This window comes from Typopeltis vanoorti, chromosome 20 (genome assembly GCF_054136105.1).
Source record: "Typopeltis vanoorti isolate ZY-2024b chromosome 20, IOZ_Tvanoo_1.0, whole genome shotgun sequence".
Lineage (NCBI taxonomy): Eukaryota > Metazoa > Arthropoda > Arachnida > Uropygi > Thelyphonidae > Typopeltis > Typopeltis vanoorti.
In genome coordinates, this window is record NC_143568.1 from 31638672 (window position 1) to 31665500 (window position 26829).

General features: G+C 36.6%; 1 protein-coding gene across 1 annotated transcript in view; it reads right to left on the reverse strand.

The window, feature by feature from the left end:
• LOC150095344 (dystrobrevin beta-like) overlaps positions 1-26829 on the reverse strand; it is a 243568-nt gene that overhangs the window by 165375 nt on the left and 51364 nt on the right. The window contains 1 exon segment of the mRNA XM_090410663.1: positions 11315-11466. Within this exon segment, the coding sequence (XP_090266789.1) occupies positions 11315-11466 (152 nt within the window).

A 26829-nucleotide genomic window follows, 5' to 3' on the forward strand; every position in this document is an offset into this window, starting at 1 on the left:
AGAACGAAGGGTTTGTTGCGCTGCTATGGAAAGAACTGGAACTGGAAGGAAAAGATTTCATCCATCACCATTGTTTAATCCACCAGAAGAATTTGTACATGAAAACTATTGGATTTGAGAATGTCATGAAAGTTATTGTGACTGTTGTCAACATTATTAGGACAAGAGGAATGAATCATCATCAATTCCAAGAGTTTTTGACCCAGGAGTGCGAAGCAGATCACAGTGATGTGGTTTATTACAGTGATGCGTTGGTTGAGTAGAGGGAAGGTTCTTAAAAGAGTCTTTGACTTAAGGAGCGAAACACAGCAGTTCATGCAAACCAAGGAGAAGCTGATTGCGGAATTCAACGATCCAAAGTGGATGACAGACTTTGCCTTTGTGACCGACATCTTGTTGCATATGAATGACCTAAATATGTGGCTACAATCCAAAGATCAACTGTGCACACTCTGTTTGATCACATCAAAGCTTTTGTGGCCAAGCTCAAACTTTAGGAGGTGCAACTCACAAAAAAAAAAGACTTAATTCATTTTCAGCTTCTCACTGAGTCCAACGGTTCATCTCTTGATGAATACACTACAAAATTAGCAGTGTTGCGAAGTGAGTTCGAAGAGAGATTTAGTGATTTTCGTAACCAACAGTCTTCTTTACAATTTATTTTCAATGCCATTCACAGTGTCAATTTTGTCAAAATGCCAGGCTCAGTACAAATGGAGCTGCTTGAACTCCAAAACAACTTTTCATTGAGAGAAAAATTATTCAATGTGCCCTTGCTTACATTTTACAAAGACTACATTTCTGAGGATACATTCCATAATCTTCACCAGCATGCTTTGAAGATGTGCACTTTGTTAGGAAGCACATACTTATGTGAGCAGTTCTTCTCCAGAATGAAGCATGTAAAGTCCAAAACAAGAACTCAGATTACGGACCAGCATCTCGAGAATACTCGGCACATAGCGACTTCCAACATTAATGCCAACATCGAAAGCTGGTCAAGGAAAAGCATTGCCAAGTTTCCCATTGACATTATAAAAAATGAATGATTTCTTCATTAAATTATCTTTTTTCAAGTATTAATTGTATTTACTTATCGTGAACCTGACTCCTACCTACACTTTTAAAGCTGAGTTTGTTTAGTTTTATCAGTTTTATGTAAAGTATCAAATGCACAGTATTCCTTGTGAATCTGAAAAGCATCTTACAATTCTAAATACTACAGTATAGCTTAGTGGCCTACAGCTTCATTGAAATTTTAAATGTGGCCCACACTGTCCGAAAGGCTGAAGACCCCTGATGTAATGTATAACCTTCTTCCTTAATTATTTTTTTCAGTATCAGTGAAAGATCAAAAACCTTTGCAGCTTCATCTGCACTTGCATTCCACTCATTCACCACTCTCCAAGAAAAAAAAAAAATCTAGTTCATACACCCTAAGTAATGCTTCTAGACAATTCCAGGAGTGACATCATACATTCATTATATATTGCAATATTTCTTTTGTGTCAGTCTTATAGAACCCCTTTAGTATCTTATAAGTTTCTTTCATATCTCATCTTTTCAGCCTATCAACTACACTTTGCAATCCACACAGCTTCAACCTATCTGAAGGAAGTATTCTTCAGATCTATCACCAACTTGGTCACTTGCCTCTGGATCCTCTCCACCATCTCCTGATCCCTAAGAAATCCAAGAAATCAAGCCAGGTGACTATAACCTTATAAAAACGGATAATAATCTCCTTATCTTTATGTGCTAGTGTGTATTTCAACATCATGTCCTCTGAACTTCAACTTTCTGCCCACCATTATCCCTAAATCCCTAGTCTTTTCTGCAATTCAGTATTATCAATGTAATACACAGTATGTAATCTTTTCACCCCAAAGACCATAACCAGCAATTGGCTCTTGATAATCCTTTTCCATTATTTTTGAAAGTATTGAGGTCAGATAATAAGGCAAGAGTTTGGTGATTAACTTTATCTCCCTTTAGAACAAGCTGGTAAAAGTACTTCCAGGCAGCTGGATAGACACCAGATGAATATGACAGTTTGAAGAGACAATACAAAATGTGTGAGTTCTGGAGGACAAGCTTTTAGTACAAGTGGAGGAATAACATCAGGGTGAGGAGACTTATTGGTATCAGTGCTACTGAGTATTTTTCTGATGTTCTTCTGGCAAAATTCCAGAAGAGGCATACTATGGATAGTTTGTGGAATGGTAGGAGGAAATTTGCCTTGGTATGACAGATGAAAGAAAAAAACTGATGCCATAACTAAAACAAGAGAGAACAGAAGTTGCATCCCACAACCTTGGTGTGGGAGCAGAAAGCTCAACTGCCATTTGGACAGGAGACAAGCTCAGTGCATTTAGTCCTTACAAAGTCTGCTTTGGATATATTGATTTTTTTATTTTTTTTATTTTTTGCCACAGTCAAGCTATGGTGCAAGCTTGGTGAGGCTTGAGTGTTTGACTGGAGCCATTGGGCACATGCTGAATTTTTGGCTTGACCACTTTGACACATGTAGAAGAACCAGGACTTGGATAAGGCATGAGAATTTAAAGTGGAGTGAGGATAAAAATCACTCATCCCAGCAAGAATAATTTCTGTTATTAGATTACAGCAGATGCTGGAATCAGAAGCAATAATCACATAATCAATAATCAGAAGCAATAATCACACCATGGAAATGAAGTAAAGAAGTCACAGTCATCCCATCTGGCACTGTTGTACAGTGCCACAAGATATAAGGCTGAGAATGACTGGGAGAAGGAAAACCTATGTGTACACACACACACACACATACTTGCAATAAGACAGAATTGCATTTGAGATTTTCTGTATCATTTAAAACAATTCAAAAACTAATCATTTTAAAAATAAAATTCTAGTAAAAAATTGGAACAGGAATGCCATACATATTGAACACTAAAAATGCAACTGCCTGATGCAGAAAGGGACATAATATATTGTTAAGACAGTTCTCACCTCACGTGAAACACATGTGAGACGCACTTAGTGTGAATGTGTTAAACTGGAACAGATGGTGTCTTATAACAGATTAAGCTGTTGGATAAGAGACTGACTGTCAGCCAGGTATTGGCAAGTTATAAATGGAAAAACAGTATTCTGGAAGAGGAGAGTCACAGCAGAGAGTTATGTTTGGAGCTATTACAATTAAGCATATTATTATTATTATTATTCAGGCCTCCATGGAGTCAGAAGACTCTTCGTGGGAGGTCCTTCCTAAGAACATAAAGTCTGTCAAGACTCATCGAGGGGAGGTCCCCCCCTAAGAAACACAAAGTCCATCATACCACTCCTTAAACTCATTGACCGTTCTCGCTCTCACCACTCCATCAGGCAATGCATTCCACGGTTCAACCACCCTCCACGCAAAGAAACCACTCCTCACCCACTTGCTCACAGTTTCCTTTCGTAACTTCCAGGGATGGCCTCTTCTCATCACTCCTTCCCGCTGTTCAACCAAGCGAAAGAACTCCCCAGTGTCAACCCTGTAACAGCTTAACTCTCAACAGCTTAAAAGTCTCAATCATATCACCTCTCCTTCTATCCACCAAACTCTGCAGTCCACATTTCTTCAGCCGATCCTCATAACTAACATTGTACAGTCCTGAAACTGTCTTTGTTATTCACCTCTGTACCTTTTCCACAGTTAATTTATCCTCTTCAAATCCTGGGGACAAATTCTGAGAACAATAGTCTAAGTGTAGTCTGATCAGGGTCTTATACAACGGAATGATAACTCTTATATCTGCAGGTCAGCATCCTTCTCATTATTGCAGCAATCCTTTGTGTTACCATCACCAGCTTTGCAATATGTTCCTTGAATTTCAGGTTTCTATCAATCATCAACCCCAGATCTCATCTCCCCCTACTTCCTCCAGTATAACTCCTCCCAGTTATGCAGCATCCCATCGATGTTTCCCAAACCTCAAGACCTTACATTTTGCTGCATTAAACTGATACCCACATTCATTTGCCCATCTGTCTAGGTTATTCAAATCCTCTTGTAAGACTACCACATCGGCACTATTACAAGTAACCCTTCCCAGCTTCACATCATCTGCACACAACTGAACATCCCCCTGCAATCCACTGACAATGGCATTGATAAAAAGGTTAAACAATATAGGTCCCAGTACTGAGCCCTGTGGGACCCCACTTGTAACCCGCTGCCTCCTTGAAACTGCTCCACCATACACAACTCTCTGATACCTATCAGACAGCCAATCCTGAATCCAGTTGACCAATCTGACATCCAGACCCATGTGCTGCAACTTAAATATCAGCTTATCATGTGGCACCCTGTCAAATGCCTTCGCTAAGTCTAAGAAAATTGCAGTATATGCCTTTCCCTCATCTAATGTTCTTGTAACTTTATTATAAAAGGCTAGCATATTGCTGAAACAAGAGCGCCCTTTCACAAATCCATGTTGACTCACAGATAACATTACCCTCATCTGCTCAATGCTATAGGTTTAAATTGGGATATATAGTTTTTTTTGTTTCCTCTTATGTCCTTAGAGTTCCTCTTATGTTGTCTTACAGAAGGAACTGAATAGACCTGCGTGAGTGGGCAACTAAATGGAGTTCAAAGTTCAAAAGTGTAAGTTTTGAAATATGGTAACCAAGAATGGGAAGCAGAGTATACAATTTGTAAGAATATCATGAAGAATGAGTAGATGAAGGATTTGAGCTTTTTGGTGGACAAGGACCTAAACTTAGAGGTAACACTGCTAAACTTACATGATAACAGACTAATCTGAAGGAAAACTGTTGATATGAAGTTAGAAATGAAAATAAATGAAAATTAAAATCAAAATTTCATAGTGCTATCAAAGTAGCACATGTATATCCCTTGAGGGCACATATCAGGGATTTGTGCATTCTATAAGACTTTGATTAGGTTATATATGGATTAATATGTGCAGATATTTAGTCACTTGATTTTCAAGGAAATGATATATTCTAAGATGTTGAAGTATGAACACAGACTTAAGAAATACCATTTGTACAGCCTCACAAATAGGAGGGATAATATGATTGAACATAAGCTGGTAAGGAATGTTCCCAGATTAGTGAGAAAGATTTTTCATAGAATGGAGTGAGACAGGAATAGAGCAAAAAAAGTAATCTCTGGGAACTTAACAAGATGTGAAGAGCTCTCTCTCTCTGTGCATGTGTGCGTACACGAGCCGTGTGAGCCAGTGGAAACTTCCTGCAAATGAATCTGACTTATGGAGGGCTCGTGTTAATAAGAATGAAACTTAAATAGAAATCATTGTTATATTCTGATAATATTCAGTATTTATCATAAATTCCTTCTCAGTCACAATATTTGTAACTATCAACTAAGTGGGCATGCAATATATGATACCATTGCAAAACACATGGAAGCAAAGTTCAAGGCATTAACTACCTCTAACATGAAGTGTGGTAATTCTATACACCCAAGTGAACCCTGAACTGGATTAAATTCAAAACTATGTTTATGAATTTCAAAAGAGATAACTCAAATTATTAAATGCAAGAAATGTACAGTTCCTTACACATCATACCAGATAGTTGAAATTTTGTCCATATATGATACTGATTTGTGAGAGATCAATTGTATTTCGTGTGTAGGTTGATATGCATGTGTGTGTAGACAGACACACAGTGTATTGATTATTGATAGCATAAAGATATATACACATGCACACACACATTGATTATTAATAGTGTAATGATATATAAAACACATGCACACCCCACACACAGTTTACAAAATGTACGTGTACACACACAGAGCTTGAAAAGAAGTCAATGGAAACCTTAGTTTGAGGAACAAACAGCCATGACACGCATCTTAATAAGATGCAGGGCCTCCTTTTGCCGAAATGATTGCAGAAACCCTTCCACAAGCTTACGATAGCAATTAATGGGAAATCTAGACCATTCTTCCTGGAGGCAATGAGATCTTGGACTGTTTGGTGTACAGAATCCCTTGACCTCATCTGATGCTCCAGTTCATCCCACAGATGTACAATAGGGTTGAGATCAGGGATCTAGGGAGGCAGTCAAGCGTGGTGATATTCATGTCCACACAGTTACAGCAGCAACCTTATGATATGGTACATTGTCTTGCTGAAACAGATAATGGTCAGTTCTGTAGAAATGCCACACAGCAGGAAGCATTGCATTATCCACAATATTCAGATACCTCTCTCAGTTCAATATACGCAGGATCTCTGCTTGTGGTGCTTACCATCACACAGCCACCTCCGAATTTCACAGTTTGGGCTATGTACTTTGGTAAGAAACATTCACCAGGCATCTTCCACAGCCACACCCATTTATCTGCTCAGTAGAGAGTGCAGTGTGAATTGTCACTCCATAACACACAGCTTTACAAGCTTCCACATCCCACTGTACATGCTCTTTGCACGAGACAATATTGCATGTTGGTTCAGGTAATGTGGGGCTTGAATATTGGGATCATATCATGGAAACCCATGTCGTGAGCCTCGGCTCTGAATGTTTTTGTGCAGATCTGTGTTTCACTTGATGCCTGGAATTCTGCTTCTGCATTCATGTCAGCCAATAGCAGCTTTTACATATTATCCTTCATAGTACCCTAAGATCCCACTCAGTGAATTTGACTCCCTGCACTTCTATCTCAGTATGGGCTCATTTTCGCAGATAGGCCTGCAACAAAGCATCCTATTACAACGCATCTTTTAAACTCCACCAGTTCCCTTCTCGCAGTCATTTCATCCAAACACAGTTGCACTGACTTGGGACCATCACATTCCTCCAATTTATACCAGTTCCAAACATGTGAAACATAACATGGCACAATGCACCTTGTGCATGGGGATATCCATTCCAAGCATGCATGATAAAACAAAATGGGTTTTATATTTTGTCATTTTAACATAATTATCCTTTGTAAATTAATCAGAGTATAATCAGAGAGAGAAAAAAAACTTTGTATACTACAGTATTTTTTTATTATTATTACAAATGTAAAAAACTGGTCAATGATGTAGGAATGCAGCTGAAATCATTTACTACACATAATAGGTATACAATTAACTCCTAACACAACAAATACCATTATAATCAACCAATAAACAGTTCTAACCGAAGTCCCACAGAGCACAACAGTATTTGAAAATTCACTGTAGTGAATTTTCAAATACTTTAACAAACCATTCCTGTGGTCCTCACAAGTGCTGTATAATAAGAAACAACCTGAAAAATAGATGTCAGAATACCAATACATAGTGTGTGTGCATGTGTGAGTTTGCCTTAAAACACCAAAGCAAAAAAAAAAGTACAGGTTTTTTTTTTGTTGTTTGTGTTTTTGTATGTGAATTTTGTTCAAGATTTCATAAAATAATTATGTTATAAACCATTTGCATACATCTAAGTCTTGAAGAATTCACCCTTAGTACTAAATTAAGTTTTAGCTAAAACTAAATAAAATTTGTTTCATAATTCTATTTAAATGATTTCAAAGAAAAATTATCACAGTTTCTTATGAAACAAAAAAGAAACTATACACATCACAAACTTAATTAAATAAGTATAAGAAAGAATACTAAAATAGTTATCTTAATCCAACACATGAGATATGGTTGGGGCAAAAGATAATCAAATGCTATTTGGAAAAATTCCAAAAACTATCCCAGAACTTTAGCATACAGTTACTTTTGTGTTGAAGGACTGCACCAGAGTTCACAGAACAGGCTTTCATAGCTGAAATGAATTTTGTGGACATCTTCTTTCATAGTTGTCTGGGATGTAGTGAGGCTATAGCCAGCCCAACCTAACTTGCCAATCCTGATGAAGGAGAAGACCTACATCTGATTCCTCAGAAAGCAGAAACAATTTTAAAGAAACATGTTTCCCCTCTTCTGATTGTTGAGAATACAAGATCACAGAATGGTTCTTTGCCAGAACATAGTGCAAAGGTGTTTATTTCTATAAAGTTAAAGATGCTTTAGTCTTTTTCAGATATTTTTATATAGGAAATGGTGACTGTTATTCTACTGACTGGCTTCAGTTGTACTTTGTGGACTTCCTCTATAAGGGGTTGAGACATTTTCTATAGTGGTGAGTTTTACCTTCTCACAATAACACATTAAACACAGTGAGAGAGCATCATTAATAAGAATTTAAACCTCAAAGCTACCACAAAGTGAGGCAAAGAGAACAGAATCTCTATAAATGTACCTGTAGCATCAAGCAGTTTATGATCTAGAATATGTGCTATCAGAATTGTATATGAGGAGATTGGAGCGAATGGAAACTTGTTTTCTCCTTTCTTCGACAGGAATTCGATTTGGATGTGCTAGTGATGACAATTAATAAATTCGGGCTGTAACTATTATTATTATTTAGGCCTCCAAGGAGTCAAAAGACTCATCGTGGGAGGTGCTTTCTAGGAAAGACAAGTCTATCAAGACTCATCGTGGGAGGTCCCTCCTAGGAAATACAAAGTCCATCATACCACTCCTGAAACTCATTGACCATTCTCGCTCTCTCACCCTCTATCAAACAATGCATGGCTCAACCACCCTCCATGCAAAGAAACCACTCCTCACCCTCTTGATCACAGTTTCCTTTCATGACTTCCAGGAATAGCCCCTTGTCATCACTCCTTTGCGCTGTTCAACCAAGCGAAAGAATTCCCCAGTGTCAACCCTGTAACCACCTCTCAACAGTTTAAAAGTCTCAATCATATCACCTCTCCTTCTATTCACCAAACTCTGCAGTCTACATTCCTTCAGCTGATCCTCATAACTAACATTGTACAGTCCTGAAACCATCTTTGTTATCTGCCTTTGTACCCTTTCCACAGTTAATTTATCCACTTCCAATCCTGGGGACCAAATCTGAGAACAATAGTCTAAGTGTGGTCTGATCAGGGTTTTATACAACGGAATGGTAACTCTTATCTCTGCAGGTCAGCATCCTTCTCATTATTGCAGCAATCCTCTGTGTTAAATTCACCACCTTTGCAATATGTCCCCTGAATTTCAGGTTTCTATCAATCATCAATCCCAGATCTCGTCTCCCCTACTTCCTCCGGTATAGCTCCTTCAATAGATTATACAGTGTCCCATCGATGTGTCCCAAACCTCAAGACCTTACATTTTGCTGCATTAAACTGATACCCACATTCATTTGCCCATCTGTCTAGGTTATTCAAATCCTCTTGTAAGACTACCACATCTGCACTATTACTAGTAACCCTTCCCAGCTTCACATCATCTGCAAACAACTGAACATCCCCCTGCAATCCACTGACAATGGCATTGATAAAAAGGTTAAACAATATAGGTCCCAGTACTGAACCCTGTGGGACCCCACTTGTAACCCTCTGCCTCACTGAAACTGCTCCACCATACACAACTTTTTGATACCTATTGGACAGCCAATCCCGAATCCAATTGACCAACATCCAAACCCATATGCTGCAACTTAAATATCAGCTTATCATGTGGCATCCTGTCAAATGCCGTCGCTAAATCCAAGAAAATGGCAGTATATGCCTTTCCCTCATCTACTGCTCACAAATCCACATTGACTCTCACAGATAACATTACCCTCATCTGCCCAATGTCGTATGCGGTTTCTAACTAATTTCTCAAAGATCTTAACAACTACTGAGGACACACAAACTGGCCTATAATTAGACACTTCCAGTCTGCTACTGCCCTTATGCAATGGCACTATCTTACCTTCCTTCCATTCCCTGGGCACCATTCTATAGCCAGACTTTCATTGAAAAGCCAGGTCAAAGGAGTTGTCAGTTCTTTAGCACATTCTCTAAAAACTCGTAGTGAAATACCATCCAATCCAAGAGCTTTACTGACATCCAGAGTGCTCAGTATTTGGAACACGCTCTCCTCCTGCACATCTAAACCTCAAACCTTCCCTATCCCTCTAATATTAAAATTTACTCTTCCAGGATGAAATACACCAATATAGTGTTCATTGAACAATTTCACTATGTCCTCTGCATCAGTCACTATTCCCATTTTTATCTCACAATGTCATTCTTCCACTATCATTTCTCCTCCTACTGCCCACATAACTAAAAAAATTCCCTAGGATTTTCTTTGGATCTTAGGGCCAATCTCTTCTCATATTCCAGTTTCACTTTCCTTGCCATACTAGTCACTCTCCTATCCTGTGTCTTATATTCAATGCATCTGCTCTTCACCTGTCTCCTTATATCTCTTCCATAGCCTCTTTTTCACATGCAGTTCCTGTTTAATATTGTTTGCCATCCACTTTACACTAAATTGTGTCCTCTTCTTTACTTGTGGAATACAGCTTACTATTGCCTAATAAATATTCCTTCACAATTTCCCAAGTGCTAATGATATCCTGGCCTTCCAATTCCTCCCTCCATGAAACTTCCCCAAGTTGATGTATAAGACTATTATAATTCCACATATGTTCCCATCTCTTTGATACTCCTGCATGCCTATTCATCTTCCAAGTCAAAACCACATGGTCACTCTCTCCAACTGGTGAGAGAGATGTCATCTCGGTTATTATCAACACTATTCTGATGCTACGACCAAATCCAAAACTCTTGAACCTCTTGTTCCCTCTATTATATGTTGCCTAAGACATTTGTTCCTCAAGAATTCTAGAAATTCATTGCCTTATTGCTACATGCTTCTTCCTCTCCCCAATTTATACTGCTGTACTTAAAATCTCCTATAACAATCATTCTTCTTGCACTTGCCAAGCTGAACTGTCTAAACATCTCCTGGTCCCCACCCTCTGTGCTCCTTGGTTTGTAGCAACACCCCACTAAATATCCCGTCTTGCCCATCTCTGCCTCTCACTATATGCTTTCAAAATCATTAATGTCACTGACTTCCAAAGCCTCCACTCTTAGAGGACATTAGTCGTCACTTATCATAAGCAATACTCCACCACCACCACCACGCTTTCCCTTCATATCCTGCCGAAAAATGCTGTATCCTGCTACTTTTATTCCTGTTATTACTATTTCCTACTAAACTATTTTAGTAAAATAAACCATAAAAATTGTAGACACTCCAGACTAACTTATAATGTCGACTTATTCTTTATAAGTGAAATAAGTAAAGTGGTGCTACAGCTATTGTGAAGATTTTAAAGTTTATCTTTTATAAGGCTTAAGCTGTTATGCCATTTTGACTATTTTCTCTCTGAATTCTAATCAGGAATTTGTGTAGAGGGCACATAGCAGATCTGATAATGAATATAAAGTAAAACAAGTCTAAGGTATACATACCCCATCAAATATTGTTCTGGGAAGACTGTCTGTGTAATAAAAGGAAGGTGACTCATAAACAGAGCAGGGAAGAGCTAAAACTTCTTTCAAAAAATCAGCAAATTTGCTGTGGACCAGGTGACCATTTGTGTCAGATATTAAAGAGAAAATATCTGAAATGAAATTGAGCTAGATAAAGTTTTTCTAAGAAGAAATAAATGTATATATTATCAGAAAAAACAAAAATTTCTTGTATGTATTATTATATCATCTATTTATTAACATAATACTAGTTAGTATTAGAGCATAATAAAAGAAAAATAAATAAATAAAATGGTATGTGAAATTTTAAATATTTCTTAAATCTTTAGTTTCAAACTGCATCTGTAGCTGTAAATGTTTAATGAATCCATATTCAGTAATGCAACAGCCATCCCAATGAAAATCCAGTTCTTGCCATACTCTTTACAGAAAATTCTGTTCTGCCAAGGAAACAGCTCACACCACCTGTACTAAAGGGCTTCCAACTGGAAAGACTGAGGACATTAAGTAGCATACACTGCCTTTCACAATGTTCATGAACTCAGATCCAGAGGATTAAAGTGGATAATTAGTCTGAAGGATACAGGAGAAGGGGTTTAAGAGTATTATGAGATTTCCTTTACAAATCAAATCAATAAATTTTATTTTGTATATACTTAGACAGATTTTCTTAACATAAAAGATATCTTAAAAAATGATCATATTAAAAATAATAAAATGCATTACAGAACGAAATAAGATATCACTGCTCACCTTGAAGCTAGTAATAAAGTAATGACTTTGTGTAAGTCATTGCTTTATTACTCTGAGCATTAAAAAAAAAAATCTTCTGTTTTAATATAGGACAAAATAAATACCCATGCACAACATATAGGGATCCAACTATGCCTATTGCATGAAGCAAACACAGCAGCAACAAAGCTGAGCAATAACTGAGCACTTTGTGTCTCACTAGCATAGGCAAATCATTTGAAGCTCTTAGGTGCCATAGCTACAAGCTGGACATTATGGAAAAGAAAAAGATAGCTGAGCAGGTAACGTAGCTGCTCACCAACCAAAAGGTTGTAGGTTCAAATCCCGCAATGGGTATGGATGTTTGTAAAAGTGTGCTCTGGAGGAGCTATATAAGCTCCTTGAGTTTATAAGACTTGTTCTTAAAAAAAAAAAAAAAAAAGGGGGGGGGGGCACTATGTGTAATTTTTGTTGCCAGTAGATGAATGCTAATTGTGCAAAGGTTGACGAATTGGTGCACAAACTTTGGGCAAAATAAATAAATAAATAAAAAAAATAAAAAAAAAGCAGCTAACGCCTTTTTATTCCCGTATACGAGAGTAGGCGAGGCCATTTAGCCCTATCTAACTTTTGGAGACTGAGTGGGTAGTTCAATCTCCACTGGTACCCAATCAGAGACAGATGGCCCAAAGCTATCACTAATTAAGTGGTACGCAGTGAAGAGAGATGGCTCAAATGTGCCGCCATCTCGTGGTCCCTAACCCTAACACAATATATTTAATGTCTGAAATAATGTGGGTTCTACGGTCGATTTTCTTGAGTTTACAGGACAAAAAAACCAGAGTTTCCGGGAGGAAAAACCTGCTTGCCCGTGCCAGAGATCGACTAACTCGGGAACCGGTCGAAAAAAGGCTTAGAAATATTTCCTCTAGTCGCCGACTAGACTCGAAATGAAGTCTTCCTTCGTGCGGCCAAGCGCGGTGGTGTGCAAACGCCACATCCACTGAGCTACACAGGCTCATAAATAAATAAATAAATAAAAATAAAATAAAAAATATAATCCAATCATCCTGAATTGCCACTCAGAAAAAGATATAATGTGTATGACGACATTTAAAAATTTGCTGAACAATGTAATTTGTCAAGTGTCACTGTTTCAGCATGAACACATGAAGGAATGGATTAAATTTCCCATGCTTAGTAAAAGTGACCTGTGATACAATAATGAGTATATCTGCATGTATAATGACTGTAAATAAAAAGTCCACATCCAAAGCCACATTCCCAGATTAAACGAGCAAGATGATCTTACCTATGCACAGTAGAAACAAGGCCATTGACAACAACTGGAAGAAAAATATCAAAATGGAGATGAAGCATGGACCATCAGTTAGAAAAACAAAAATCATACCAATGCAGAAATCAAGTGCTACTAATGACTAGCATGGAAATTCAAATTCACACACTGCATAGGAGAATGTGTGTGGCCCAACGAAGTCAGTGGCAAACATAGAAACTCCCAAGTCTCATTCACAGATATACAAGTTCTCAACTACAACCTCAATGTAGTTCACTGCCATCTGAAGTTTACAAAAGCTCACCTAGTTTTCTTTACAATAACTAAATTTCAACCTCCTCAAAGTGCAACTGACCTTTCTCAATTATGCTCTTTGACTCCATTCACCTCAAAGGAAGGGTTTGTGCATATGTTGGTTCTAATATGCTATGTCAGAGTATCCAGCCTAGAATCTCCAAATTGTGACCTCTTCCAGTTGAAGATCTCTTTAACCCATACAGTCAAATTCATTTGCTATCTCTAATACTTTCCTAAAGCCACTAGCCATCCTGAATTTTTTTTAATTTCCTTTTCAGAAAGGACTGCCTTCAGTTCTATCTTTCCTAACAGTGTAGTCATCATCCTTGGAAATTTCAATATTCACATCAGTTGGCCCTGTTCTTCCAACTGCACAGATCAAGCAAATACAGGTTAACACATGTATAATCACAGTGATCTTACACAAACTGTTCACACCAGAATATCAGACAACCCAACCAAGCTCTCCAAACACTAGATTTCTTTATTAGTCTGATATTCAGACTAATTCAGACCACAATTTTTAGGTACAAATCTCTTCCCTCATGGAGCAACTTGTTCACAGCCACTCACATCCATGCATTATATGTTATTACAATTAGAGTGTCAAGTGATCTTCACAACTTCCAAGCCTCATTTCCTGGTTGGATCAATATTGGGTTCTAGGATATTTGGTGAACATCATCTATTTGTAATGCTGCAGAAAGATAAGTAATTTTTTTCAAATTTTTGCTAATAATACTGAGTGCATTTATTGCGCTTATTGTTTTATAAGTATGTGAGATAGACTAAATTATTTAGACACAAGTAAATGGTTATACTTCCTTAAATTAGATATACTGTTGGTATACCAACAATGCATAGCAGAATGAGGTAGCCAAGATATCTTTGGTGAGTAGGCTAAATTTGCATGATTTTGTGCAGTGTAAAATTTATGAGATATACTTGTAAAAATAATCATATTAAAAATTCTGAATATTTTTACGTATTAATTATGTTTGTTAGTTTTTGTTTTCATACACGCAGTGTCTGCACTTGTGATGTGCTCATTATGAAAATGTTATATTAGAAGTAACATGTAAAGAAGTAAAAATATTGATGTACTTACTAAACTGATTATTTGTGTTACTTATAAGAAAGTTTGTTGTATTTTAAAATGTTGAATTTTGTGTTTGTGAAAGACTTTCTTTTAGCGCTAATGGATACAGCGAGTCAGCCATTTTATTGCAGTGCGTAGTTTCTGACTTTTGTGAAGTGCGCATGCTCCCGGAGAGAACTTGATGTGTGATTGACAGCTGACAAGGAAAGCGTTGCGTATCCAAGTTACAGTTGTAAACAAGAGTGCGTTAGGAAGTTTTTTATAAACTGGTTATAAAAAATAGGTTTCAAGTAGGAATAAGTAAAGAATAAAAAGGAAATCTTGAAACTGCAAGTTTTTATAAACTGGCCGAGGAATATTCAAGTTGGAAGGAACTTGATTTTTTTGTGCAGCAGTTAGAAGGAAATTTCATAATGTATTCCGAAAAGGGAATAGTGAAAATAATAGGTTTCAAGCAGGAGTAAGTAAAGAATAAAAAGGAAATCTTGAAACTGTAAGTTTTTATAAATTGGCCGGTAAATATTCAAGTTAGAAGGAACTTGATATTTGTTTTTGTGTGTGGCAGTCGGAAGATATTTTATAGTGTATTCCGAAAAGGGAATAGTGGAAATATTAGGTTTCAAGGAGAAATAAGTAATGAATAAAAGGAAATCTTGAAACTGTAAGTTTTTATGGTGAAACAAGTTAAGACTGTCAATTTAGTATTGTGAATGAAAGGAGAACTTGTTGCTTACATTCTAAAGTGAATGTTTTTCTTAGAGAAAATATTGATAAGGAAGTTTTATAAGTATTAAAAATGCCTGAAAGTGAAAGTTTAGAAAATATATTGATTAAGAAGATTTTTAGGTATTAAAGGTGCCTGATCTGATGAGTATTACTACTAAAAGGAAAACAGGATATAGTCAAGAAGACTTTATGTGTGTTATATTGATTGATGAAAAGGATCCTGATAATGAAGTACAGAGCCTTGTAACTTCTGGAAAAGAGCCTTAACAGAAAGAGAAAAAGACTATGAACATTTTTTTGTGATTGTGAAAGAAAAAGTGTTTAGTCTTAAGAGTAAGTTTATATTTTTAAATAAGGCCTTGGATCCATATAATCTATAGTTATAGTTATGTATTATTACTAGAAATGTATATATATTGTTTTAGTTTTATTAAATGTGTTTATTTTGTACTTGGTATTGAGTCAATGATTAGTTGGATTCTGAAAGAGTGAGTTAAAGTCATTGCACCAATTGGAGTGAACTCTTTGTGCAAATATAATAACATATAGGGACACTCTGAGTCAAAAATAAAAATAATTGTTAGTAAAAGAAATTTATATAATATTTCATCTCATAAGTATATAGAGAGAATAATAATATACATAAAGAGGGAAGTATATATAAAAATACATATATAAATAACAATGGTGCAGCCTACAGGATAATTGATTATGATAACTAACATACTCATTGCAAAAGTTAAGATTTGTGGAAAGAGAGTGAAACCAGTGAGAGCATATATAATAAATACTTTGAAAGTGAATTTAGGGAGAAGAACAAATTACATGATAGCAGAGTAGAGAGAGCATTGATACAAGACTGGAAAATGTAAATATTGGTGATAATACCGAAAGTGCATTGGCAGAAATTCAAGAGAATATAGAAGACCTGAATAAAGAAATTATGTGTTTGCATGTAGTCTTTCGTAGGACAAAGCATAAGATTGAAAGGCTGCAGAAATGGCAAGACATCAGTTGAACTGAAAACAGAAAAAAACAAGAGGTCCAAATCCAAAAAGAAAATTATAAAAATAATTGAGAGAATGAGCATAAGCAAATAACTATTTATGACAATTCTATGATAAGGAGAGTTCTTCAAGAAAGTGCTATAAAATCTTGTTTCTGTGGTGCGAAAATGACTAATATTAATAATGCTGTCAGAATGCAGAAAAGGAAAGGCAAAAGAATTCATTGTTTTGACTGGAACCAATGACCTGAGAGAGACATACTGTGTAAGAGGAGGATGTCAAAGAGTTGTTGGAAGAAGCAAAAAAGAAAAGTGAGAGAGTGAAGTTTGTGTCTGTCAACACGCTATAATAGAGGCGAACTGAGAAAGAATTTACACTTCCATCCATCCATCAGTGGCTTTAATAGGCACTTAAGTGCCCATAGCCTTCCAAGTATCCTTGGACTTCCCAACCGTAATATGAGGATAAGGCGATTACCCCTATGCCTCTTAGTATTCTTGTCTGTAAATTGCACATGTTTTGCTGGCCAGTTTGTCTGTTCTGAAAGAGGAAAAACCTGAGTTTCCAGGAGAAAAAGCCCTGTAGCTCCGTATAAGACTGGCTAACTCACCTTTAGTCGAAAGAGACCAGATAAAGGTTCCTCATGTCACTGACAGGAATAAAACCCAGGTCTTTCCGACCAAAGGGCTTTGTCTGTACTGACTGAGATACAGAGGTTCGAAATTTACACTTACTGAGAAATAATTACTTGAAACAGAATGTGATGGAGGGAACTCAGGATGTGAGAACATTGGATCTTATTGTAGGATCAGATGCCTGTCCATAACCTTATGTGGTCTTGACTTGGGAGTTAGCAAAATGTGGAAATTCTAGAAAGTGTATATGTGAAACTATAAGACACATAATTATGATACACTTAGAGAGCAGCTTGAAGTAGTACCTTGGCATAAAGATCTGCATGGGAAAGATGTTCATAGCGCATGGGGAATAGTCGAGGGATACCTAGAGGAAGCAATATCAGGAGAGTAAATTGGATAGGAGTTTGACAGATGAGTAGTATCATTAAGCATGAGCTGCAAAAAAAAGAAAATGTTGTGGAGGGTATATAAGGAGAAAGATAACCAGCTAACTCATGAACAGTGCATGTATCAGGCAAGAAAGGTGACCAGCATAGAAAGGAAGACAAAATCAGATTATGAAAAGAGATTAGCCAAAGAGGCAAAAGAAAATCTCAAAGAGTTTTTTTCTTTATGTGGCAAGTGAGAGGAAGAATAACTTTAATGAGGTAACAGAGGCAGACAAAACTGTTGATCTAATGAGTGGCCATTTTGCAAAGGTATATCATCCAAGTGAAGATATTGTTATGGCAGAGGTGATGGGGACTGAGGTGAGAACAGAGGTTGATAAATTAGAGGTACTTAGGATATTCCAGAATCTGAATGCAAATACAGCTGTGGAATTAGATGAGATATCAGCTTGCAATTTAAGAGAATGTGCAGGGGAACTGGCAATGCCTTCTGAAGTTTACAAAAGCTCACCTAGTTTTCTTTACAATAACTAAAATTTCAACTTAAGTCTGTGGTAGTATATTATAGACCAATCAGTATATCAGGAGTTGTGGTAAAAGTATTGGAAAAGTTGGTCAAAAAGAGAATTCAGGAATGGGTGGATAAGAATATGATATTCTATGAGGGACAGCATGGCTTTGTAAAGGGTAGGTCATGCATTAGTAATCAATTAACTTTTTATAATAGGGTGGCAGCTGAGCTGGATAAAGGGAATGGCTACACAATCAAGTTGTTGGATTTTGCAAGGACATTTGACAGGATACCACATGGAATTCTATTATGCAAACTGCAACAAATGGAACTGGATATGAAACTATTAATATATGGATAGAAGGGTTGCTTTTTGACAGATTCCAAAAAGTAGTATATTGAGGAGCAGAATCCAGGAAAAGACAGGTGACTAGTGGTGTGCCACAGTTCTCTGCACTTGAATAAAATGATATAGGAAATAAAATTGAGCTAGAAATAGAATACAGGATTGGGTTCATGGACAAAAGATTTTCTATGATGGTCAGCATGAGTTTGTGAATTGCAGGTCCTGTTTTAGCAATCAGCTTTTGTTTTATGATAAGGTGACAAATGTGTTGGATAAGGGAGATTCATATACTTTGCAAAGGCATTTGATAGATTACCACATAATAGATTGGTGTATAAGCTGCAGAAGATAGGATTAGATAGTAGATTGTTTAGATGTATTTGAAGACTGGCATTCTGAAAGATACTAGCAAGTTGTCTATGATGGAGCAATGTCTTCGAAAAGGAAGGAGACCAGTGGCATGCCTCAGGGTTCTGTTCTTGAGCCCATACTCTTTTAACTTATTTGTAAATGATATTTCGGATGGATTTTCTGGGTACTGATTGGCAAATGTTTGCTAATGATGCAAAGTTAGGTAGAATTATCAGGAGTAGTCATCACAATCATCATCATCAAATTCCTGACATGTACCTTCAAAGGGTGTACAGGATATGAAAAACCTACTTCACCATAAATTTCCTATCTACAATTTTCCTCAAAATCTGTTACATGTCAAGATTCCAAAATTATCAGATCTTATATTTCTGATTCTAAGGCACTTTTTACTTTATCAATCCAGCTTTATCTTGGCCTTCCTCTGGGTCATTTTCCTGCCAACCTGGCAGAGAACACTGGTTTTGCTAATTTTTCCTCTCTCATTCTGTTGAAGTGACCAGACCACCTGAGATTAGTTCTACTAACACATTCTATGTGTTAGTAGAACTAATCTCAGGTGGTCTGGTCTAACAAGATAAGGCTAACAATGTCAAGTTCTTGCCTAATATCCTCCTTTTTAAGATGATATTGCCATAGATGCCATCTGTTCCCTCCCTTAATCTTTCTCAGGACTCTCATATGTTCAGTCTAGTCTTTGGTCAAGTGTTTTATATCTAACCCAGCTCTAATCAATAAGATTAGATATCAATAAGTTAAAATTGGCTTTTAACACTGTCTTGTATACAGCTAATTTAGTGTTTTGACTAATTTCTCTCTTATTCCATATAAATTTATTCAGTTAACTTCCTACCATACCAGCTTTGTTGAATCTGTTGTCTATTTCCACAACTTCACAATGCAGTTGATACCATATCTATTACAACAGTTATTCAGTTTAGTCTTGCAGAATTGCACCAGATTTGTTTAGAAGTATAAGATCATCTGAACAAAGTAAAGAGCTGAGATTAATATCTCCAATTTTGATGTCAGCTTTAATACCACTTTCCTTCATAATGTGATCCATATAGATAATGAATAACAGAGGGAATAATGTACATCCTTGTCTGGCACCAGATTTAACATTAAACCATCTTCCTGTACTTCCTTCAATTCTAACTGCTGACTTACAACTCAAATAAAGACTGAGTATTGCTTGATATAATGTCCCATTGACACCATATAACTGTACCGGTTTTGAGTAATTCCTTTTACATCGCTCTTTCCCCCATTTCTGAGCTTTTTCAGCAACCTCAAGAATACATTATCTTGCCACTTTCTTGATATTTATTTTCTGTTTTTACCAAAGTCTTCCCATGACTTTTGTTTAACTAGTTTTACACAGTGTTTAGCTTTCTTACATTTGTCTCTGTATTCTCTAAGAGCACAAGCTGACTTATTTGCCAAGCTTTTGGTATGCGTTCTTCTTTTCCTTCACTACCTCTTTAACTTCCTGTGTCCATCATGGATTTCTGATTTTTCTATCTTTGCAGACAACCTCATCACATGCCTCTCTGGCTGAATCAATCAATGTTTTCTTCAGGATTTGCCACTGAACTTCCAAAGTTTGGTTCCTGTTCTCAAACTTTCATTTTTGATTGAATAATGTTTGTGTATTTTAATCTACAGTTCACATCTCAGAGCTGCTCAACTTTTATTCACTTTGAACCTTTCTTACATTTTCTTCTTTTCAATATGAAATTCAATTTTATCCTGCTTAAGACTAAGTGGTGATCACTTCAAATTTTAAATTATCTGTACACTCTAGTGTCCTGCACTAGTCAGAAAACATCTCTATTAACAATAACATAGTCAATGAGACTTTTCTTATTCCTTGCTTCTTCTCTCCATGTGAATTTATGCACATTTTTATGTTGGAACATTGTGTTAGTAATAACCAGCCCATGTCCTGAGCAGAAATCCAACAAGGTATTTTACCATTATTATTAGCTTTGCTCTTTTCTCCAAATTTTCCCAATATATTTTTGTATGTCTGACAATCACTTCTTACCCTGCTATTTAGATCCACAACAAGGACCAACTTTTCCTTTTTCATTGTGTCAGTTGCTTTCACTAAAGCCTCAAAAAATACCTCCACTTCTACCTTACTAGAACCTTCTGTGGGACCATAGGCACAAATAAGTCTTATATTGTCCAATTCCCCATTCTCATATTTGCCCACATCACTTACTTGAGACTGTCTACCATTCAAAAAGATCAGCCTCATATTTAGTGTTCAATACTATAGCTACTCCTTCTTTTCCTTTATTGTCATTGCCTGAATATAACATTTTGTATTTATTGCTCAAAAAGATCTCACCAGTTTTTGTTTCAATTACCCCTATTATGTCGACCTGGTAATTATCTAATTCCTCAGCTAGCTCCATTTCTTTGCCATTAGGCTTCTTATGTTGATAGTGCCGATCTTTAACTCTTGTGATGTTGAGTTGGGTGTGTTTTCAGATTTGTTCCAGTAGCTGACTTTTTGCTGTTCACCCTGGTTCCCTGGTGAAAACAACAGGGCCTTATTTAACCAAGTGATGCCCAGTCGGCATGAAATTCTATTATGTTGTACCATCATTTTATAATGTGGTTTAAACCAATAAGAATAAAATTTGGTTTGCTAAATCCCAAATTGCCAGCCCATTCTTGTTCGTTCAGTATCCCGGTAGATACCTACCTGGGTGCACCATGAGAAAGTGAGGAGTAGTGCTGATGTTTATTCTCTACAGGAAGATTTGAACAGACTTTCAGCTTGGACAAATGAGTGGGATTGGCATTTTAATGTTAATAAATGCAAGGTGTTACACTTTTGGGATATAAAGATATAACGTATTACGTTAGTATTACGGTCAAGAAATCCAAGGATACTTGGAAGGCTATGGGTGCTTAAGTGCCTGATAAGCCTATGTACTCTACTGGTGGGGATACTTCGTAGCTTAGCCCGTATAGACGAAGACCTTGGTTTCCATTCCTGTCAGTGACATGAGGAACATTTATCTGGTCTTTTTCACCTAAAGGTGAGTTAGCCAACATACAGAGCTGAAGGGTTTTTTCATCCAGAAATGTGGGTGTTTCGTCCATCAAAATGGACAAACCGGCCAATAGAACACACGTAATTTACAGACAAGAATACTTGGAGGCATAGGGGTAACTGCCTTATCCTCTTATTAAGGTTAAAAAATCCAAGGATACTTGGAATGCTTTGGGTGCTTAAGTGCCTGTTAAAAACCACTCATGATGACTGGCTGTAATTCAGTAAGTGGATGAGATTTTGGGATCTTGGAGTGATAATAGACAGTGGACTGAATTTATGAGGATAAATCGCAAGTGTTGCAAATACTGCATATTGTATTGTTGATATGATAAAAACAAATACATTGACAGTATGGATAAGGTGGTGGTGATGGTGCTTCTATATAAGGCATTATTCAAACTACACATGGACTATTTGGTCACCTAGTTTTCATTGTGATGTGGAAAAACTAGAAAGAGTCTAAAGACAATTGACTAAAATGATATCAGAACTCTGAATTGTTGGTTATGAAAAGTGTGAGGGAATGTGGATTACAGAGGTTGGTGGATAAGAGAAAAAGAGGTGATATGATAGAGACCTTCAAGTTAGTTAAGGAATTCTATCAGATTAATACAGAAGGAATTATAAAAAGAGTGAATGCTAAGATTGGAAGAACAAAAGACCATCCCTGGAAGTTGTATAAAAATGTAGTGAAGGGTGTGAGGACTAGATTTTTTATATGGAGAGTTGTTAGTGAGCAGAATGCATTGCCTGAGTGCACTGTGAATGCAGGTAGTGCAAGTAACTTCAAAGCACATAATAGATATGTTGCTAAATGAGTGGGCCTCCAACGATGAGTCTGTTGACTCCATGGAGGTTACCAAAAATAATAATTTGAAGGGAGATATTTGGTTGTTTGTTGACGACAGAATCTGGTATGGTAATAGTAAATCAAACTGTTAGAGAGCTTTCAGGATGATTTGAATAGGCAGGGAGTATGGGCAAAACAATGGATGTCAATCCTTTCTTTCATAGTTACATGGTGGTCAACATTCACCATTAAAATACATTTTGGGAAAATTATGGAGACAACTATCATGAGTAAAACTTTAGTTTAATATAAACCAAAATCAATAGTCGACGTTTCGACCTTCATAACCAGGTCATCTTCTGGAGCATATATACACTATATATAGAGAAACATGCTGCACTACAAGCTACATGGTTTGCTAAAGTTACTGACCAACCATTACAACAATTACTGGTCTGACCTCTGGTGAAAAAATACATTTTCACCAGTTCATACAAAATACAGAATACATTTTTCCAAAATGTATTCTGATCACCGTGTAAGCCTAAAAGAAAGGATTCACCATTAAAAAATTATGGGAACAACCACTGTGTTATAGCAAAACTTCAGTTTATTATAAACCAAAATAATCATTCGAATATACATGGTAGTTGTTTCCATAATTTTTTAATAATGAAATCATTAAAAAAATTTTCATGGATGTCAATTTAATGTGAATACAAAGATTACAAGCTCTGTACCACATTGAAGGAAATGTACTCCAGGTAATTGATGAAGCCAGGGATTTGGGGGTGGCAGTAGTAGTAGATAGAGGGTTGAAGTTTAGAGGGCACACTGTTAAAGTAGCCAGGGTAGCTCACAAGATTACTTGGTTATTGAAGAATACACTAACAAACAGATAAGGGAGTTATCATTCATCTTTATAAAGCTTTAATATCATATCTGGATTATTGTATTTAGGTCAGGTCAGCAGGGTTTCTTGGGGGAATAAGAAGTGGTGGAGAGGATCCAGAGGCGATCCAAGATGGTGATTGCTCTGTGGAATGCTCCCTATGAGGATAGATCAAAGGTTTGAGGATTGCAAAAGGTTGAGAGGCAAAAAAAAAAGGAGGAGGGATATGATAGAAACATTTAGTATTTTATGAGAATGATGCAGGGAAATGTTTCTACACTTGGCTAGGGGAAGCAGAACAAGAGGTCATCCGTGGAAGTTGGGTAAGAATGTGGTTAGCAAGAACATGAGGACTATATTTTTTGCTTGGAGAGTGGTGAATAAATGGAATTGGTTGCCTGAGTCAGTTGTAAGTGCTTTCTCTGTTAATAGTTTCAAGGAGAGGTATGATAGATATTGTGTTGATAGTTTGGGTCTCCCACAATGTCTTAGGACTCTATGGAAGGGCCCTGTACAATAATAATAATAATAATTATTATTATTATTGTTGTTGTTTCTGGCTATACAACTGAAGCTTATACACTGAATATATCAAAATTATTCTAATTGGTATGAAAACATTTTATTTCCTCTTCTGCCCTAAATTCCTGTCTCCTTAAGCTCTCCTGAAGGAGTGCAAAGACTGTAGAAAAGAGAAGAATCGAGTATACCATAACTAGTTTGATCTAATACTCTGTCTTCCTATACAGCCTATGCTAAAGCCCAGTATAGCTGAGAAAAAAAAAAAAAAAAAAACTTAACATACAGAAAAAAATTTCAAAAGAACTAAAGCAGCAGAAAATCTGCATGTTCTCTGAGTAAGCTATTGGCTATAACTTCTGTCCAATGCAGCTCCCACTACTATTACATCCAGACGGTTCTTTTGTACCCACAAAAAAAAAAGCCAATCTCCTGGCTTCCTGCATCTCTAATTCTTGTATAACAGATCATAGTAAAGGTCTCCCAACCATTCCAGACTTTCACCCTATTTGATCTTTTGCTAGAAAGAATCAGAAAAATTCTGTCCAAATTGAATAACAAAAGTCTCCTAGTACTAATGGCATTCCTCTGATTGTTCTGAAGGTTTACACTTCAGAGATGACTCCCACTCCACTGCCTTTTTATGTTTTCTTTTATTTCTCTGGAATCTATCTTGCAATTTGGAATTTAGTTCACATATTTCATAAGAAAGGTGACATATCATTCCATTCAACCTATTGTTCAGTTTCTTATTTCTTTCACTTCAATTATCTCTAAAGTAATAGAAAGAATGTGCATTAGTTACTGGTTTACACTCATAATGCAGTTTAATGGAATAACTACAGTAGAAAGAGAAATGATTAAATACATGTAGTTCCTACCTTTACGAATTAATTGGTTCCTGGCAACCATTCGTAAATTGGGAATTCGTAAAGTAGGAGTTTATTTGCCTTAGAAATAATGCTATAATGAGAATTATGTTCACAAGAAGGAATATACAAAACATAAAATGAATATTAAATGATGAAAAAAAGCCTTTACTGTCCAAAGATTTACATATTTAAAAAATAACATAGGGGTGCTTAAGGGTCAAAGCTGTATAACTGAGAGACCTCCACATAGCCTTTAAAGGAATGCGGAGAACCGACCAGAGCTTCTGACCTAATGTCCAATCCTCACCTTCTCATGGTGCACCCTATTGGATATCTACCTAGATACTGAATGAACGAGGATGGGCTGCCAATTTGGGATTTAGCCAACCAAATTGTATTCCTATTGGTTAAACCAAAATACAAAATGATGGTACAACACGACAAAATTTCATGCTGGCTGGGGCATCGCCCGGTTAAACAAGGCCCCCGTTGTTTTCGCCAGGGAACCAGGGCGAACAGCGAAAAGTCAGCTACTGGAACAAATCTGAAAACTGAAAACACACCCAACTCAACATCACCAGAGTTAGAGATAGGTACTATCAACATAAGAAGCCTGAATGGCAAAGAAATGGAGCTAGCTGAGGAATTAGATAAGTACCAGACGACATAATAGGGGTGACTGAAACAAAAAAGACAAAAACTGGTGAGATCTTTCTGAGCAATAAACACAAAATGTTATATTCAGGCAATGACAATCAAGGAAAAGAAGGAGTAGCCATAGTATTCAACACTAAATATGAGGCTGATCTTTTTGAATGGCAGACAGTCTCAAGTAGAGTGATGTGAGCAAATATGAGAATGGGGAACTGGACAATAAGACTTATTTGTGCCTATGGTCCCACAGAAGGTTATAGTAAGGTAGAAGTGGAGGAATTTTTTGAGGCTTTAGTGAAAGCAACTGACACAATGAAAAAGGAAAAGTTGGTCCTTGTTGGGGATCTAAATAGCAGAGTAGGAAGTGATTGTCAGACATACAAAAATGTTTTTGGAAAATTTGGAGAAAAGAACAAAGCTAATAATAATGGCAAATACCTGTTGGATTTCTGCTCAGGACATGGACTGGTTATTACTAACACCATGTTCCAACATAAAAATGTGCACAAATTCACATGGAGAGGCAAGGAATAAGAAAAGTCTCACTGACTAGGTTATTGTTGATAGTGATGTTTTCTCACTGGTGCAGGATACCAGAGTGTACAGAGGATTTGAAATTGGAAGTGATCACTATTTAGTCTTGAGCAGGATAAAATTGAATTTCATACTGAAAAGAATGACATGTAAGAAAGTTTTAAAGCGAATAAAAGTTGAGCAGCTCTCAGATGTGAACTGTAGATTAAAATACACAAAGATTATTGAAGAAAAAATGAAAGAGTTTGAGAATAGGAACCAAACATTGGAGATTCAGTGGCAAGCCATGAAGAAAACCCTGATTGATTCAGTTAGAGAGGCATGTGGTGAAGTTGTCTGCAAGGATAGAAAAATTAGAACTCTATGGTGGACACAGGAAGTTAAAGAGGCAGTGAAGGAAAACAAAGCATATCAAAAGTTCCTGTCAAATAAGTCAGCGTGTGCTCTTAGAGAATACAGAGACAAATGTAAGAAAGCTAAACAGTGTGTAAAACTAGCTAAACAAAAGTCATGGGAGGACTTTGGCAAGAATATAGAAAATAAATATCAAGAAGGTGGCAAAATATTCTGAATGTTGTTGAAGAAGGTAATGGAGAAAAGAGTGCTATAAAAGGAGTTAGAGATGATAAAGGTGAAATGAAAACAGAAGAAAAAGATATCCTTGAAGTATGGAGTAATTACTTTGAAAATTTGCTAAATGAAACAAGCAGTGATGATAGCACAGTGATAAAAAACACTGACCA